General features: G+C 27.2%; 1 protein-coding gene across 1 annotated transcript in view; it reads right to left on the reverse strand.

Annotated features, from left to right (window-relative positions):
- Positions 1-9,281: 9,281 nt before the first annotated feature.
- The window catches only part of da (transcription factor daughterless), a 526,412-nt gene continuing 515,438 nt past the window's right edge, over positions 9,282-20,255 (reverse strand). The window contains exons 17-18 of the mRNA XM_075363694.1: positions 15,555-15,691; positions 9,282-9,975 (exon numbers count right to left, since the gene is read on the reverse strand). Of these exons, the coding sequence (XP_075219809.1) occupies positions 9,934-9,975; positions 15,555-15,691 (179 nt within the window). The 3' untranslated portion in view covers positions 9,282-9,933. The remainder of the gene's footprint in view (positions 9,976-15,554; positions 15,692-20,255) is intronic.

The following is a 20,255-nucleotide window of genomic DNA, read 5'->3' on the forward strand; positions in this document are numbered from 1 at the left end:
GGTGGAGCAACAAGAAAACATACCAAATAGATATGTATAACGTACACTGCACAACCTGGATTGTGTATTGGACCATGCTTTGAATAGTACCAGATGGCCAAAAGACTCACGATGTAAAACCCTAAAAAAACAGCTTTTTATTACTGAATTTTCTGTTTTTTATTCTAACAGTTATGCTGTTTTTATTTTGGTATTCATAAAGTATAGATATTCATTTTTTTCTTCAGCCTCATGACAAAAATTCTTAACACATTTACAAATATTTTAGTTTGCCAATAAAACAAAACTATTGTTTGTATTCCATCAGTTTTTCATATAATATTAAAACATAATGCTTTTGTGAGTGTCTAATAAACTATGTTTGTTATTTTAAGGTTGTAAATAAAAAATAACTTATTTAAAAAAAAATCATTAAGTTTATTCTTTGAATTGTTTGCAGACATCTTCAATTCTGGTAGTAGTCAACAAATTAATTATGAGCTATAACAGCTGGTGGTCAATATGTCTGCCGAGCAGTGGCAGACATGGGAGCGGCCATTAACAGTGTCCATACAACCTGTGAGGACTACGCAAGTGGAAGGTATTAAAAGTTGTTCAGTAATTGCGAATGGCCACTGGCAGTGGCCTTACGAGCGCAAAGGATTAATACAAAAAAGGAAAACTATTGCATGAAAAATTGTTTCAGAAAAAAATTAATAAAATATTATTATTATGTGAATACTTAAATACATCAATAAATTGTTAAAAAATAAATAAAATACAAATAAATATGTGTAAAACATAAAAATATACTTTTAAAACTGGCCTTTAAATTTTATAACTTTAATTTTAAAATCTTGACTGTAACATTACAATTTTAGATAAATATCTATTATGAAAACATAAACAAAAAATATACACTAAAAATGACATAAACAATAAATTTATTGAAAGTAAGATCAATCAGAATATTTTTATAAAACAGCAATGGAAAAAATTAAATTTTACATAACAGATCTTAGTTTTTTAAAAATTATTCAGAGAATTTAACTAATGTTGAAACAGGATTAAAATTATTAAAATAAACAAAAATTATATATATAATAAAAAAGTGAAGAAAACAAATTTTTGAAAAAGAAGCATTAATCAGCATATCTAAACAATAATGTATTATAATTTAAACATTTTATAAATTATCATACACAAATTTTATGCAGGATGGGTACGAAACATTTAAAATAAAATTTCAATACATAATCTTTACTTTGTTAAAAAATAACATAATTATAATAATAATAATAATAATAATAATAATAATAATAATAATATAGGAAAATGCTGTTAATTCTCAATAATGTTATTAAACCTATATAACTATAAAATATAATATCGTGGTAAAAATTATACCTTTTATTTTATGTAACTAAGAACAGAAATTTCATATAACTAATAATAATACAAAAATGCATATTAACAGAAAATTAACACATAATTCAAATACAGCATGTCTATAACATAAATGGTCAAATAAAAAAAAAGAAACTTATACTACTAAAATTGGTTGAAACTGAAAAAAAATTACATAATCATAAATAACATTTATGTAATAATAATAATAATAATAATAATAATAATAATAATAATAATAATAATAATAATAATAATAATCATAATAAGTAATAATAATAATAAAAAAAGAGAGATAATACATTATGTACTATATTATTATTTTTTAATAATACATACATTATTAAACAAAAAAAAAAGAGCAACATAATCACTTGCTACAATCTGCAATACAAATTACAAGTGAATTAAAACTCTACTGAAATCACTGATAAACAAAACAATCTAAAACCTAAGAAATAATTATATATATTTATGATAATAATAAAATATGTAATCTATATACAGAGCACAACATTTTTATTTTTAAATTCTGCAATTTAAATTGCAAGTATATGGCAAAATAATACATAATTAAAACTTATAAAGAAATACTTATTATTATTTATAAAAATACTTAGCATTTGGTTTCAAATAAAATAAACAGGCAAAAAAGTAATGGCACGATCTTAGGAGGATAATGTCTGTTTAAACACGGAAAATGTTTGTATATAATGTCATTAAAAATCTTAAAAGCCATTTAACTAAGTAGAACTTAATTTTAATTAAAAAAGAAAATAGGCTGTTTTGTTCTAATACATAGAGTAAAAAAATTATAACATTAAAAATTAAATATATTAAATTACCTCCTATAATTTTCTATCATAACTGCTAAATCTATCTTTTGTTTAATTATTAAAAGTACAGATAAAAAACTGACTAGGAACAAAACAGCTTTTAAATTTTTTACTAATTTAATCTAAAAATTAAAGGTCTCTATATTTTTTAAACTGGGACAATACTGGACTTTTTTTTAAACAAAAGATTCAAAGATGTTTTAAAACATCAACATATTACATAAAAAAAATTAAATGTTATTTATTTATTTTTTTAACACTTTCCGTACTTAACCGCAAGTGCAATCTACATTGAGAAAAACTCACTGGACTACACATATTACATTATGATTGTATATTTGGCATCAGAATGCACCATACAAACTATGTATATATAACCATCCAAGCAGTCTGTTCATTCTTTGTCCTGATAAAATTTTAGATACTGTAATAGTACAGAATTATACCAAAGTAATACAAATTAATTAATTTAACAGCATTGTTTGTTAATTATTTTATTAATTTAATATTCAATTTAGTTGCCTTAAATGCAACATGTTTCTGTTACTTTTGAGAGTAAAATAAACATCTTTCATGTGCAGCTTAAAACATGCTTTAAAATAATAAAAAAATTAATAAGTATTTCCCAATACTAGAAAAGTAAAAATCTACTAAATAAATACTAATTGATTTACAATATACAAGAAAATAACTCTTGATTAAAAACAGTAAAACCCTCCAATTATAGGATATTAATATAGCTGTATTGTAATCAAATTCAGAAAGTGTTAATTAAATCACTTAAAACCACAAATTCAAATGTTTTTCCTTAACTTCCATTGTATTATAATTAACAGTTAATAACAGTACAACAATTTCATCATAATTTCTGTTTTTTAAATTTATTTCTTAAAGTTGTTAAGTTAATGACTGTCATCTGTATCTTTATAGAAAGCATGTAATTAAAATAAACACCCACATATGCGCACATATACATTCTTATTTTAACAATCATGGGAAAATGGTTTGTGTATGAAAATGTTATGTATTTAACCTGAATTAACTTACAAATCTACCAGAGATGATTATTAACCAAAGTCATACCATATTCATTGATATTTTAACAATCCATATTCATCTGAGTTTTTTATATGGCGTTTTGTCATACATGCCTTACTTCTATGTCTAACACTCTTATAACTGTCTAACTGTGTCACAAAGATATATACTTTCTTTTATTATAAGAAAAAACTATTCTTGTAATTAAACACATCTGTATAATATTAATTAATAATATAACTAAGTATGCTTTTACAACTAGATGTGTGGTTTTAAAAATAGAAATACAGTGAAAAAGTTAAGATTTTTATGATTGCAAGAGTTAAGTCAGGATAGTAATTTAAAGATATTACTAACTCAAGATCTGTTATTTTTAGAAAAGGTGGACCTTTTTCAGTAAGCGGGTACAACTTTTTTTTTTCAAATATAACAATAAAAATGTGAATTTTTACATTTATGTAACAATAACCAAATAAACCAATAACAAAGTAACATTTATAAAAATAATTCTTATTATATTTATTACTGAAAATAAAAAAAAACCAAACAACACAATTACATGTTTTTAATAATGATTATTCTTTTATTTATTACAAGAAATAAAAAATATATAAAAGACTAACTAATCCAAATAACCAAATAAAAGCTAAAAATTGCAATAAGAAGGAATGTGGCACAGGACGTGAATTGTTGGATTCGTATTTGTGTGAATTTTTGTGGCTATTAAATATAGACAATGATTTGCTTGAGGAAATATTAAGTGATATTCATGGATTTAATTTAGATGTAGTTTTAGATGTTAGAGAATACATGTGAATAGCAACACTGTGTTTATTTATTTCTAAGAAATATATTGATGATTGAAAAAAATTAGTGTTTTTATTACATATCTGAAAATAGGGTTATTAGGTTATCTTAGTTAATTTGACTGTTATATGCATGACTGTTTTTACTGCGGTTAAATAAAAATACTAATAAGACAAATGGTTAAACACCTTAAAGACTTATCCAAAGTTCTCTTTGAATTGAGGTTTAAGTGACAACAGACTTTCCTGAGGTTCAGGACACTTTTTTATTTTAACAAATTTATGTTACAAAATAGTTAGGCATTTTATACTTGATTTTTCACTCTTAACATATGCAATAATTAATTCTAATATCTTTTGTTAAATTTGAGCTTTACAGTTTAATTTGTCAACTACTAATAAATTTAAACTGATTTTTTTTGTGATCTCTCTTGTTGATCACAGCTATTTTGCATGTTGAAATGATTATAAAATTTGTAATTTTATAATAATTAAATATTTATAAATTCAGCATCAAGCTTGAATGGTCATATTTTCAACAGTTGTCAGTTGCCTAATGCCATGTGAATTAGTGAAAGGTTATTTTGGAATCGCTCACTATAAAGTATGTTTCACAAGTATATAATAGTTTTTTTTAATATTTAAAAACTTTTTTTTTGAAATTAAAACTTAATAATAATTCATTACAATGATTTAATAATTTATAAATCGAGGTCACAAGTTTTAGATACATATTGAAGCACAAGCTAATAAGTGATAAAATTTAATTCATCTTTTTCATAGCCATGTCAACTTATTTACTTAGAAGCATCTGAAAAAATTAAAAAAAAAGAAAAAACTAGCAGTTAGCAAACTTATTAGAATTTAAGTAACCTAGACATGTGATCTTCACGTGTTAAAAATTAAACACAATCTACCATAGTAATATAATTTGTCACGCATGCACTCTTACCCAAATCAAAAACTACTAATTTTAGTTTAGATACAGTTTCCACATTAAAAGTTAACAAAACATATGAATTGGTGGTTTATTATATATTATGCTAACAATTATTATTTGTAAATTTTGAGTTGCATCAATGTTATGGTTATTAGCCACTAATAATAAAACTATTATTATAATAAAATGATATATGTTGTATTTATTTTAAATATCATAAGTTTTTACAGTATTATTTCAAAATGCTGGTAATTTGTTATTATTTTTATATTTGTCAATTTTTTATTAATACATTTACATAGTAGAATTTATTCAATATCTTGACGAATTTAAATCTAAAAGTATTGCATAAACTGATAACAGGTTATACATTTTTAATATTAATTGGTATATTTACATGGATGTAACAAACCATAAACTTGAATCTTTTTAGTGCTATGTTTACATGTTAGCCACCAAAAACAATCAGTTTAAATTTATTAGTAGTTGACAAATTAAACTGTAAAGCTCAAATTTAACAAAAGATATTAGAATTAATTATTGCACATGTTAAGAGTGAAAAATCAAGTATAAAATGCCTAACTATTTTGTAACATAAATTTGTTAAAATAAAAAAGTGTCCTGAACCTCAGGAAAGTCTGTTGTCACTTAAACCTCAATTCAAAGAGAACTTGGGATAAGTCTTTAAGGTGTTTAACCATTTGTCTTATTAGTATTTTTATTTAACCGCAGTAAAAACAGTCATGCATATAACAGTCAAATTAACTAAGATAACCCAATAACCCTATTTTCAGATATGTAATAAAAACACTAATTTTTTTCAATCATCAATATATTTCTTAGAAATAAATAAACACAGTGTTGCTATTCACATGTATTCTCTAACATCTAAAACTACATCTAAATTAAATCCATGAATATCACTTAATATTTCCTCAAGCAAATCATTGTCTATATTTAATAGCCACAAAAATTCACACAAATACAAATCCAACAATTCACGTCCTGTGCCACATTCCTTCTTATTGCAATTTTTAGCTTTTATTTGGTTATTTGGATTAGTTAGTCTTTTATATATTTTTTATTTCCTGTAATAAATAAAAGAATAATCATTATTAAAAACATGTAATTGTGTTGTTTGGTTTTTTTTTATTTTCAATAATAAATATAATAAGAATTATTTTTATAAATGTTACTTTGTTATTGGTTTATTTGGTTATTGTTACATAAATGTAAAAATTCACATTTTTATTGTTATATTTGAAAAAAAAAAGTTGTACCCGCTTACTGAAAAAGGTCCACTTTTTCTAAAAATAACAGATCTTGAGTTAGTAATATCTTTAAATTACTAACCTGACTTAACTCTTGCAATCATAAAAATCTTAACTTTTTCACTGTATTTCTATTTTTAAAACCACACATCTAGTTGTAAAAGCATACTTAGTTATATTATTAATTAATATTATACAGATGTGTTTAATTACAAGTATAGTTTTTTCTTATAATAAAAGAAAGTATATATCTTTGTGACACAGTTAGACAGTTATAAGAGTGTTAGACATAGAAGTAAGGCATGTATGACAAAACACCATATAAAAAACTCAGATGAATATGGATTGTTAAAATATCAATGAATATGGTATGACTTTGGTTAATAATCATCTCTGGTAGATTTGTAAGTTAATTCAGGTTAAATACACAACATTTTCATACACAAACCATTTCCCCATGATTGTTGAAATAAGAATGTATATGTGCGCATATGTGGGTGTTTATTTTAATTACATGCTTTCTATAAAGAGACAGATGACTGTCATTAACTTAACAACTTTAAGAAATAAATTTAAAAAACAGAAATTATGATGAAATTGTTGTACTGTTATTAACTGTTAATTATAATACAATGGAATTTAAGGAAAAACATTTGAATTTGTGGTTTTAAGTGATTTAATTAACACTTTCTGAATTTGATTACAATACAGCTTACTGTTTTTAATTAAGAGTTATTTTCTTGTATATTGTAAATCAATTAGTATTTATTTAGTAGATTTTTACTTTTCTATTATTGGGAAATACTTATTAATTTTTTTATTATTTTAAAGCATGTTTTAAACTGCACATGAAAGATGTTTATATTACTCTCAAAAGTAACAGAAACATGTTGCATTTAAGGCAACTAAACTGAATATTAAATTAATAAAATAATTAACAAACAATGCTGTTAAATTAATTAATTTGTATTACTTTGGTATAATTCTGTACTATTACAGTATCTAAAATTTTATCAGGACAAAGAATGAACAGACTGCTTGGATGGTTATATATACATAGTTTGTATGGTGCATTCTAGTCCCAAATATACAATCACAATTTGAAATGTATAGTCCAATAATATATATTTACATGTCATCATGTAATCACACGAATGAAAAAATTATCATCCATCAATAGAAATATTGATTTTTTATAAATAGAAAAAAATATTGTGAATTGTAAAAGAATTCACACTAAGTGGTGTAAATTCTAAAAACATAAAACATTATTTAGCTTACATTATTAATTTTTATTAGATCGAGGACTACCCAGAAGAAATAGGATATCGAAGGGCAACCTAATGAAAGAGAAAAACAGAAATGAAACTGCATAATTTTAAAATGTAGTTAAAAGATAAAACAAAAATACAGGTATGAAAACATTTGTAAAGAAAATCAACAATTACGTGGAAGGATATTTTAAAAAGAGAAACATGAAAACAAAAGGTTTAATAATTTGAAAAGAGTGGTGCTGAAATAGAGGAAGACACTGACATTATTTATTATATACTAACATTCAATAAAGACCTAAAACAGAGTTAATCTAAGTAAATCAGTAAATACATTCAACATGAGTTACTAAAAAATGATAAAGAGTTGTTACTTTGTCAGAAAATAACAATATATTTTTCTAAATCAAATAATTTGAAACTTAAATCAAACCAAAAAATAAAATACTATGTTCATTACAGAAAAACACTACCCAGTTTAATATATATATATATATATATATATATATAGTTAAGGCAGATATTTGATGAAACATCATGACTTGTACAGTAATTCCTCAAGTTATATGAACTTGATAAACAAAATATCATATTCGAGCACTTTTTCTGCCTAATTATGTATGAATAACACTAACTATTCTCATGCTAAATATGGATGCATCCATAAGTTAAAAAAATTTCACCAACCAGATGCATTTTAGGTCCATGATTAGAGGCATTCCCTCTGTAGATTGATCATTCCTTTTTCCAATTCTTTAATCCAACTTCCTTGCACAAATACCCAAAGAACCAAGTCAGAATTGGATGAATTTGTGTTAACATGATGCAGATACACACCGAGTAGTATCTGGCAAGGCAGTTGAGTTTTACTTGGGCTCAGTAGGGTAGTGACCCTCTTTTGTGCATTGTGGAAGGCCCAATTGATTAAACAGTGACAAGTAACAAATATATTGGATTTTTTTGTCAAAAACCATTTATTATGGACTTCTCTTTGTTCATATTACAGCTGAGATGCAGAACTGTCTCAAATAATTTAATATAAAGAGAATGCTATTATTTATTTATATTTATGTACCACTATGGTTTAATTAAGTTGATGCACTTACATCATGGGTACATTTCAATTTGCAGAAGAAAGCTTTATACTAAAAACCTCATAATTATTCTTCATTTAAGTCAAGGGATTACTGTACTATAAAACCTATTAAAGAATAAAAAAAAAATTATGCTGCTTTAATACTTCATGAATATTACAATTAATAAATAAAACATTATACAATATACTTCAGTAGACTGTTTTGTAGATATTTCATGATCACATTTGAAACATCATCCAGAAAATATAATTGTTTTACATACTAAAAAAAATTTAACTAAACTATAAAAAAATTATTTTATCCACTAAGAAAATACTTTACAGTTCAAAATTACAACACAAATTGTAAAATGAAAACTGATTTACTTTTTTTTAATACTGATGTTATAAAATTAAGTGGATTTTAAACATCGTTTGCCATAAATTAAAGCTAAAAAAAATTATATAAAATTTTTCAGTAACAAAAATTCAGTTCTCTCATAAATACCTAATGGTTAAAACACAATTAAATATTAATGTATCATTAAAGTTTAAGTGTTCCTGTGTATTGACACACTGTATAAATAATTTAAAGCTGAATAAATTCATTCTTTGCTTACAAATAAATCATAAAAATTGGAGTAAACTATAATTCAAAAATCACAACAAAGCATACAATTTTTTAATTTACTAATAAGTAATGTATGCATATATGAATTATATGTATTCTGTAATTTCAGATAAGCAGACAACTTGGAGGTTTAGCACCTTTTGTTGAACTGAACATTACATTTATTGTTAACTGATAATTACAAAATAACAGAAAATGTCCTAATGAAATTTCAGTTAAATTAACTGAAATTAATCGAAAAAGAAATACAATAAAAATCGTAGATGATAAATATGGCAGCAATTCAAAGAAAGGCAGGTAGCAAAACGTCACTGCATAACTCTGGTGGTTTCCTTTGAGAAATTAAAAAAAAAATCAAAGAAAGAACACAACAAAACTGTATCAATTTTTTTTATAATAGTACTTTAGAAAACCAAACCCCTAACCCACTCCGACCCCACATCGGTTTTAATATAAAAATAACTTGCCTGGTAAATGTTTTCAGCCCTAGTTCTTCAGGTATGTTATATAATGATTATTTTATTTTTTATTATTTTTTTTTTATAATAATTATTATCTGGCATTTTCATAGTCATAATTATAACAGTCACTAGGGAGAATCACTTGGAGTAGACTTAGGGGCTTGACTCAGGCTTGTGGCACTGGGAGTGGTGCAGACACTGCTGCTATAGATCCTCTGCTACTGTGGAGGGCCATTATGAGGCAAGGCTCCTTGTGAACCCTAAAACAAAACAAAAGTTGCTTTAAAAATAAAAAAATTATTTGAAAAGTGACAAAAATTATAACTTTTTATGTAACTTTATTCAGTGGTAGTTACTATTAATGTAGTACAGTATAATTATGAAAAACATATATTTAAATCATTCTGTTCAATTTCATAAATTTAGTTTATATTATTTCACTCTACATTTTATGCTACTTTTCTACATAATTATCTTGTTTGTTTAAACATTTATCATAGTGTTTTACTAAGTTGTTTATATGCCCATGTCATAGAAATCCGCTGCCTGTGAAGAGAACCAATTTTCAACCATTGTTCACTTCTTCATCAGTGTCAAATCACTGACCTACACCGAGAAACTCCTTCAAGTAGCAGAATGAGTGGTAATTGCTTGGCACAAGGTCCAGGCTGTACGATGGGGTAGTCCATTTGCTCCTGTCCAAAAGATCTGATTAAATCTAGAGTTTGAGCAGCAGAATGAGGTCATGCAGTAACAAAACTCCAGATGACAGTAGGCTACGTCATTTATTCTGTATGGCATGCCAAAGCTTCAAGGTCTCGCAGTACCTAGCTGAATTTATTGTTGTTCCTTTGGGCATAAAATCGACTAACAGAACACCAATTCTATCCCAAAACACAGTTGCCATAATCTTCTGTTTGTTTTTTACTTTGACTGAAGATGTATGTCGCCATTCCATTGAATGCCGTTTTGATGCTGGAGTGATGTGAGAAACCCATGTCTCGTCCTCTGTGACAATGTTATCCAAAAGTTCATATCCTTTCTCACTGTATCAGGTCAAAAATGTTAAAGCTCTAGCCATTCTCCTTTTTTTTTATGTTCTTCAGAAAGCAGCCTGGGAACCCATTACGAGCACAGTGTTTTAAACTGCAAGATTTCAGAAATAATTTTGTATAGCAGTGACCTTGAAATTCGTAGGAATATCAGTGACAAAATGGAAATTCTGAATCGCCAGTCTTCACAAATGTTTACATCAACTTTGTGCACCAAATTGATTACAGAAGGTTGACCCGATCGCGGTTCATCATGGAGATTGCTCGCTTAAACAGTCTTACCCATTTACACACTGCTCTAACTCATTGAATTAGACTCGTAAACCTTGCATATCTGGCAATGAATTTTTGCTGCTGACACATTCCTTGCAGTCAAAAATTTAATCGCAGATTGTAATTAACTATCAGCAGGCCATTCAATTATTTGAAACATTTCAACTTTACAATATAAACCATACACAGTGATCCTACAACTGCAAATGGCATCTGCATTTTTGCAAGGCATACCAGGGGTCAGGGCACATGCGCATTTCAACAGTCGCACAAAATTTACATGGCTACAGCCAATTGAACCTTACTTAAAAAATAGCCCTCATGTAGTCTTTTTGTAAGAGTAAAAACCATTCTCCATTTGTGATTTGTGCAAACTAGAAGACAATTTTTTATCACTGTTTCCACTGACATAACTTCACATCCTCTAATAATTTGTGGTGGCTAAGCAAAGGAGAAGGGACTAGTTATGGGCTAAGAGGTTAAATGAGAGGTAATTCTTTCAAGAAAAATAAAAATCCCTTATTGTATTATTAATATGACATATCATTTTTTATAAATAAGTTTATAAAGTATATTCACTACTACAAATAAAACTGATTAAAACAGAGTTAATTTAATAATTATTCATCTTGAACTGCAGACTTGAACTGTAGTAACTTGCCATTTTCATGAAGATCAATTCTGTTTTTCTGTTGCAACACAGAAGTTGAGTTCTGGCTGAGATTGTAAACAGCTCTGATTATTCTTTCTTGCTGCCACCGCTTTCCTTTTCTTGATCACTTCTTCCCCAAAATCAGTTCTACTAGTCTTAAGTCTGATAGGCACTAAAGTGACTACAAAGAATGCCTAAAAAGGCTTTAGTAAAGCCTAATTTCACTATATACGTATGGTGTAGTTATACAGTACAGATAGGAAAAGATATTAGACAATGTACAACAGCAGCAAAATACTGTGTACTTGGACAATATTTTTATTATTGATCACAACAGTATTATAAGAAAACACTATATGCAAAATGAACTACTTTAAATCCTGGTATTTAATTGACTCAGAAAGTAAGCTGAACTTCATTTTAAAGGATTAGAGAAAGACTCCTCTTATTAATCAAGTTTAAATTTTTATGATTTTTTTATTTATTTATAATCATAATTATTTAAATATAAATAATATGCCTATTGCTTATGATAGCAGTAAAAACGAACTCAAACACATGTAGTGTAGGCCTTAATTCTTTAGGAATATACAGTCAACATAAACAATCAGCTTTGTAAATTTACTAGTTGTTATTACTCTTAAGTTTTATTTATTCCTTAAATATCATATTTATTTTTACAATTAGATGTCCATTATTTGAAACTATAAGAATTATAAAACATGTCATTCATTCATCATGCATGTTGAAAGTGGTAGATTAAAAAAAAAACAAAACAAAACATAAACAGTAGTAAATTGGGATCTAAATAGTGGTATAAAAAAAACTTCTTTGTTATTAGCAGAAAAATGAATAAATCACTAAAAACATGCCTCAATCAAAATAGGCTATATGATTAAGCAGTGTGATGACATGGATTAAAGAAGCTGAGTTTGTAGTACAAGGATATATCAAAATATACTGAGCAGCTATCATACATTATTACCACTCAATTCGACTGTATCTCCAGGGATAAACAAAGAGATAATCTCAACACTTATAGTTAAGACATTATTGAACAAAATATTTTTCTCTTTAGTAATAAATGATAATACAAATAACAATTATATAAAAATATACTGCTGAACTACTTTTTTAAATATACTATTTGTAGTAATATTTGTGTTTAATACACGAACATAAAAAAATGTGATTTTAATTTATGTTATGGCATATAAGGTAGCTCTCAATTACAATTTAGGCTATAAAATCTCAAGTTATTTGCTGAATTTATAGTATATGCTAGTCTTAAAGCAAAAGTATGTTTTGCTACATCTCAGTATTATTTAACTGATTTCTACAAAATAAAAACAAAGTCTTGAGTGTGTTCTAACTTAAGAATACCCTTTCAATTTATCTTCAGATAACATACAAAATAGCCAGATTTAGTTTTTTAGCTTTCAATTGTATCTTTATAAATACTTACTCCTTATAATACATACAGTAATTAAAAAGTAACACACTTTATCAAAAATAGTCAATTCTTAATAACTTTTCCTAGGCATTAAGAACAAATTTTTTTACAAACTTCGTAAATTATAAAGAACATCTGTCATTAATCTGTATGCAAGTCTTTCACAGACACAATCATTAATTATTTTTTATGAAATGAAATCAAAAGACTATGCTCCGATCAATTTCAGTCTCCTTTAATTTCAATTGAAGCGAATACATTCAAAAAAGTTTTTTATGTTATTACCCAAGTTATAATACATCATATTTATTTCATTTTTATAATCAAGTTAATGCATCATAGTGAAATGTTACAACTGAAATATGTTTTATAACTGTTTTGCAATAACTATAAAATTGATTCATTTAATTTCAATAACCAAATAAAACTACGAGGGTAAGTCAATTATTATTCACAATGTAGTTATAAATTTTATTGCCATACAAATAGTAAATTTACATGTACATCATTTTTCAACATAGTCCCCTTGCATTTCAATGCACTTGGTCCATCGTTGCACAAGCTTCCAGATGCCGTTATAAAAGAAAGTTTTCGTTGAACTTTGAGCCAGGAATGCACCGCTTTTCCATTGTTTTGTCCGAGGTAAATCAATGGCCCCTTAATGCCTTTCTGAGTAGACCAAACAAGTAGTAGTCAGAAGGGGCAAGATCAGGATTATACTGAGGATGAGCTAGTACTTCAAAGTTGAGTTTCTGGAGCATTTCAGCAGTGTGGGCAGCAGTATGTGGACGGGCATTGTTGTGCAACAACACAACACCTTTCAACAGCAGTCCTCAGCGTTTGCTTCAACTTGGCAGTAAGCATCTCACTGTAACGTGCACTGTTTATTTTCGTGCCCCTTTCCTCATAATGTTCCAGTACTGAGCCTTGTAAGTCCCAAAAAACCGTAAGCATCAGTTTTCTTGCAAACGGTTGGGTCTTGAACTTTTTTTTACAGGGCGAATTTGGATATTTCCATTCCATACTCTGCCGTTTACTCTCTGGCTCGTAATGATGGATCTATGTTTCATCACCAGTGATGATTCTGTCTAAGAAGATGTTCTGTTTGTTACCATAGCAATCCAAATGTTTTTGGCAGATGTCCAAGCGCGTTTGTTTATGCAACTGTGCAAGTTGTTTTGGAACCCATCTTGCACAGACTTTATGAGACCCAAGTCTGTTGTGGATGATTTCGTAGGCAGAACCGTGACTAATCTGCAGACGATGTGCCACTTCATCGATAATTACTCATCTGTCTAAGAAAACCATGTCACGTGCATGTTCAATGTTTTCCTCATTTGTGGTGGTAAATGGTCGTCTGGCTCCTTCATCGTGCATAACACTTGTGCGACTGTTTTTGAATTTTTCAATCCATTCATAGACACTCCGTTGCAGCAACACACTGTTTCCGTACTGTACCGAAAGTCTTCAATGAATTTCGGCCCCTGATACACCTTCCGACCACAAAAAACGGATCGCTGAACATTGCTCTTCTTTGATGCAAACAGAAAGTGGAGCAGCCATGGTTAACGGCAGGGCAGTGATAATGGAACTAACCTAGCAGCATCAAACCTGCACAGACATAACAACAATTAAACCACGCATGTGTCATCTACACAACACAACAGTACTACCAACAATAACAAAAATACAACTAAATTGCGGATAATAATTGACTTGCCCTTGAATATCCTTTAAAGATGATGTGAACAGATGCTGTTTATAAAATTATCTGCTACCTTTTGAAACTATTTTATTCATGAGTAAAGTTGCTGTAGAATTACACATATGTAGATTACAAACAAAACTGGTTAACAACTTATTGGTTAAATTAAGTCTCAATGTAAGGTTTTACTGATATGATACTTCTATTTATAACAATTGCACATCAAAAAGTTATGTAAGAAGCTCAGACAAAATGGAGCAAGTACTTAGATAAAAGTTATCATAGGAGCACTATCAACTGTGTTTAAACGAATCTGTGATCTGTCGTAATATATTCAATAGAAACTAGAAATGTAAGTAATGAATATGCCTTGATTTTAAACACACATGTTACATTACTTAATTTCCAGCTAAATTCAGCTGACTGATATTTTATTGAAAAATACTTAACATCTTATAGCAGATGTAAACATAATTTACTAATATTCATAATGTTTTTGTTTTTAATTTGCTGAAATGATCACCCTCTCTCTTATTACATGAGTCAATTTAAGGACTGAATAAAATTATGTAAGCAGAGAGAAAGACAGAAATTTATTTTTACATTTAAACAAATTTACAAATAAGAAATAAAGTTTATAGTAATTATTAAGACACTTATTTCAAGAATTGTACAGAGTTACTGAACAGTTACTTATCACTAACCGGTGGTAAGGTAGGAAAGGGCTGTACCATGTGTTGTGCTACTGCAAGGTGGTGTCCAAGTTTCGGCCCCGTACTATCTTCAGCTTTTTCTTCTTCTCTCCGTTTTAAACACGCTGCCTTTGGATTAAGATTACGCTCTGAAAAATAGGATATGTAATGAAAATAAAATATTTAAATGAGCATTTTATAATATATGAATCTTATTTTAAATCTTAATATTAATAAAAATATATAATAACTTAAAACTCAAATTTTTTATCTGTGTTAAGAATGACAAGAGTTTTCAGTTTTACTATATTTATTTAATTAAAAAGTGCTGCCACAAAATTAATTCTGTAAAGTACATATAAAATAAATCTTTCCTGAACTAAAAATAACCAAACATTTTTCTAAAAAATAACCTAAACTACAAAAAGAAATGAAATCTAAACAACCAATAAAATCCATATCCTCAAATCACCAAACTTTAGTTTCAAAAATAGATTATCAGTTTTACTTCCTTGTATTTTCTCATATTATTTAACAAGGAATACTTTCGGAATGACTCATTCAACATTACGTGTTAGGGTACTACCATATGACTAAGAATATACTATAAACAGATGTGTATAGTAGTAATAATATGTTACCATTTTGAATAAATTAAAGTGCAAATATCTGTATAATAAACTAACACATGTGTGATTGCAGTATATATGCTGATGTCATGTAGCGAGTTTGTTCAATTATTTATTGTAAGTATTGGTAATGAAGAAACTGATGAACCAATGGTAATGAAGAGCCTAATAAATTTACTTATAATAGTGAATTTATGGAAGGTATAAACATTTTCATAAAAGATGAATGTAAATTTACAAATTTAAAATAACATGCTGCAAAAATGATAAAACTTCAAAAAGTAATAACTTTATTATTAATAACTATAAGTTTAGCATGATGTTGATGTCTTGGTGGGGTTTCAATATCAGGCTGTAGCTTATGCAGATGGAGTGTATTGAATCTCTACTGCATATGATCAAGTCTCAGACTCTATATAAACATTTACATTTTACCATTTCAGCTTTTAAAAAAGTATGATTCTTCTATTAAGATCATCCTTATTATTCAATTTCTGTCAAAGAACTGTTTATTCATCTGGAAATAGTGTACACAAAAAAAAGCTGCAAAAATCATGTTTCCTGCATTTTCCTTGTGAATGTAAACGTTGCATTTATTGTTGTTTGATTAACTTCTAAATAAACTAATGCAGAAAGGAACAAGTCTTGGTTTGGTATAAACAGCACTATAACTATAAATAACTGTTTTACAATGGTTTATTGAGAAATTATTGCAGTCATGCATACCCTTTCATTTAACAGACTGTAGTTGTTTTGATACTTCATAAGATGTAATGAATAACCACAAAGACACTGGCTTTATTATTAAGACAGTGATTTAGTTTCTTAACATTAAAATTTAGAAGAAATATTGATTATATTTGTTTTATTCAATTTTAGGGAACAATCAGAGAAGTTAGATTTTTATAAGTGCTGACAGAAAAATATAATATTTATTTATTTCTTCCAGAAACAACAGGCTGATTACAGTTTTTTTCTTAAGCATAAGATAAATTTATTTTAAGTGTATGGAAGTTGCCAAACCTAACCAGGATCTGAACCCACAACTTCTAACAGCAAAGATACTAACACTACCAAAGAGGCTGGAGTAACCTCTATAATAAGTAACATTTCTTACCATTAAAAAAAATAAAAAATAAACCATATTTCATAAATTTTGTACATAACATAAAATTATTCAAAAACATAACAATATTTTAATTAGCCCCATGCCTTTAAATAATAACAATCTGTTATGCCGTTTAATAGAAAGTATAGTATCAGTAAATATTATCATAAGTATAATAAATTTAATGATTAAAATAAAAACAATAAACATAGTGTCATATTGTAGCCGGACCCATTCACTCCTCTCTTTCCTTATTCTTTCCTACTTTATAATAACAGCAGTTCTCTGTTCCTTGTAAAGAAGCTTTTGGTGATTTCACAATGGCTGACAGTACTGGTTGGTGAGAAGATGGCATAGAGGGAATGTATGTACATGTGTGAATTGACAGTCAAGCAGATTAAGTAGAAAAAGAATTCAATGGAAATTAGGTGTGATTCCTCATTGCCATTTAATATCAGGGATTTATTTTTCTTAATTTTGCTTGTTGATTCAACAATGATTCAACTGATTCAACAATTCGCCATAGATGGAAAGTGCTGTACACCCATAAACTGGGTAAACAGACATTTTACTATTGGAATACTGCAATGACTGGTTGTACCTCATAATTTGCTATTTACATTTGTGACTGGCAAAATCTGTGTTAATAATTTTTTCAATACATGTGAATTTTTCAGTGGAAAAATTGGTTTTTAAGTAGTACACAGTACACAACTTAGTTAAAACTCTCAATAAGAAATATGAATTATTATGAAAAATAGAAACTGGGATTGTGAAAAAACTAACAGCTTATAGAATAAATGAATAGTACTGATGAATAATAGTACTTGTATTATACTCTACTATTAAAATATGTGAAGGTTTAAATTTGCAGCAAGAAACAGTAAAAACTCCCTTTTATTAAGATCAATCTGTAAATTTAAAATTTTCTTATACAACTGAAATTAAATATGGTAAAATGCCAATTTCTTCTTCAGTTAATAACTTTTATTTATAAACATATTAACCATGCTGCACCTTGTTTTAAACTTCCCTGTCTAGCTGTAACTTCATAAAACAAGTGTTGATATGTTTGTGGTTAAGTGGGATTTTCAGTCATTTAGAAATTTTAAACATTTCACTGCAATGCAGTGAATTTCAATTAATAACTGGTAAACTATATATCATGATTTTTTCATTTGTTAATAATTTAGAAAGATTTAAGCAACTTTTTATCGCTCATCAACGTGTATTAATCTGGGTTTCATACATTATTTTTCTTTCATAAACAACTTCACAGTCATTTATTGCAGCATTTAAAAGATTTATATCATGGGGTATTTCCACTCAAGTCTTTTCTGATTAGGTTCAAATTTCCGTTCTGCCAAAAATGTACTTTATTATTTGTATTAACTTTTAAATTTAAAAAAAACTACAAATCAGACATTCAAGTGTTCACTACAACACAAGGTATTACCTGGTCATTTATACCTCCCTCTTTACCCATTTTGGTGGATATGGGAAAGCGTAATCAAAGGCGTTAAATTTCATATACTTCATGTAATTGGACAAATGATCCTTAATTTTGAGGTATTATATACAGTTTTATCACAAATAGAAGAACTGTGTATTAATTATCCTTACTATCAATCTCAAACAATTGATTTAAATAATGTTTTTTAAGTAATATTTTTTATTGATTTAATTATTTCATACTATTTTTCTTGTAATTTCGTTTGATTGTATTCTAATAATATAACTGTGAAAATGCTCATAAATATTGTTTTAATATTTATAACCTAATTTACATATTTGTATTAATTTAATTATGCTTTCACATTTATATTATACAATTATATGACATGCATCGATTTATATATATATTTAGGTGTAATATGACACCAGTAATAATTGATTGATTTTGAGGATTAGGATTCCTAGATTTATTTATTATTTAAGATTAATGTGAATGTAATTTCAAACTGTTATATATAATTATTCAACTGTATTATTATTTTAGTAATATGCTGATTATTATTAATCAAAATACTATTTGCAGGTTATATTTATTGAGTTTTTAATTAATTTATTATGTTTATCTGAGTAATATTAATATTATATCACAATGAATGTAATTATCATTTCAACAAATCATAAATATTAACAATTTAATTATATTACTGTTCATTTATTCACAACTAAACTTGTTTGTTATTCTGTTGAAATGCTTCATTATGGATTGTATCATGAATGTAACTTATTTGTAATTGCAGAAAAAACATGATTCATGTTATTGTTTGAATAATTTCATTTATAATATATATAAGAAAAAAAAATATATATATATATTTTTTTTACTATTAAAATAATCAGTCTTCTGCCAGCCGACAATGACTCAACATGTGTTAATACAATATTGGTACTACGAGTTCAAATATTATAATAAAACAATATTGGTATATATAATGTTATTACACGTTCAAATGTTATAATAAAATTAATTTACAATATAAAATTATAAAGACTATTATTTATTTAATTGAACCAGTAAAACAAAATATTTAGAATAATTAAACCTAACCAAGGTACTTTCACTATTAAATTTAAAGCTTATCAGTGAAAATAACTCTATTTTGGTCTTGTAACATTTGGTTTGCTTGGCATTTCTCCTGCCACAACCCCATTTGGTTGCCCTAAAGCACACGAACAAATGTCTGTCCCACAAATGGCTACTGAGCCTCGAAACAGTTTAGCGACCAGTATCCTAAATAGCTCCTACAGTTTACCTAATAGCATGAGCGAACTAAGCACAGTGTCATATACTACCAGCTTACGTGTACCAACCGCTCACTTGTCATATATTTGCTAAAATGGGTAGGCGCATCTCTTCAACTACTAAAAATATATATGACATCCATAAATTAAAATTCATTTCGTCTAGACAGCAATTCACTGCCACGCCTAGGTCGCTGAATGCCAGCAAGTAAGCAAGTACCT

The sequence above is a fragment of the Lycorma delicatula genome, chromosome 4, assembly GCF_047948215.1.
Source record: "Lycorma delicatula isolate Av1 chromosome 4, ASM4794821v1, whole genome shotgun sequence".
Lineage (NCBI taxonomy): Eukaryota > Metazoa > Arthropoda > Insecta > Hemiptera > Fulgoridae > Lycorma > Lycorma delicatula.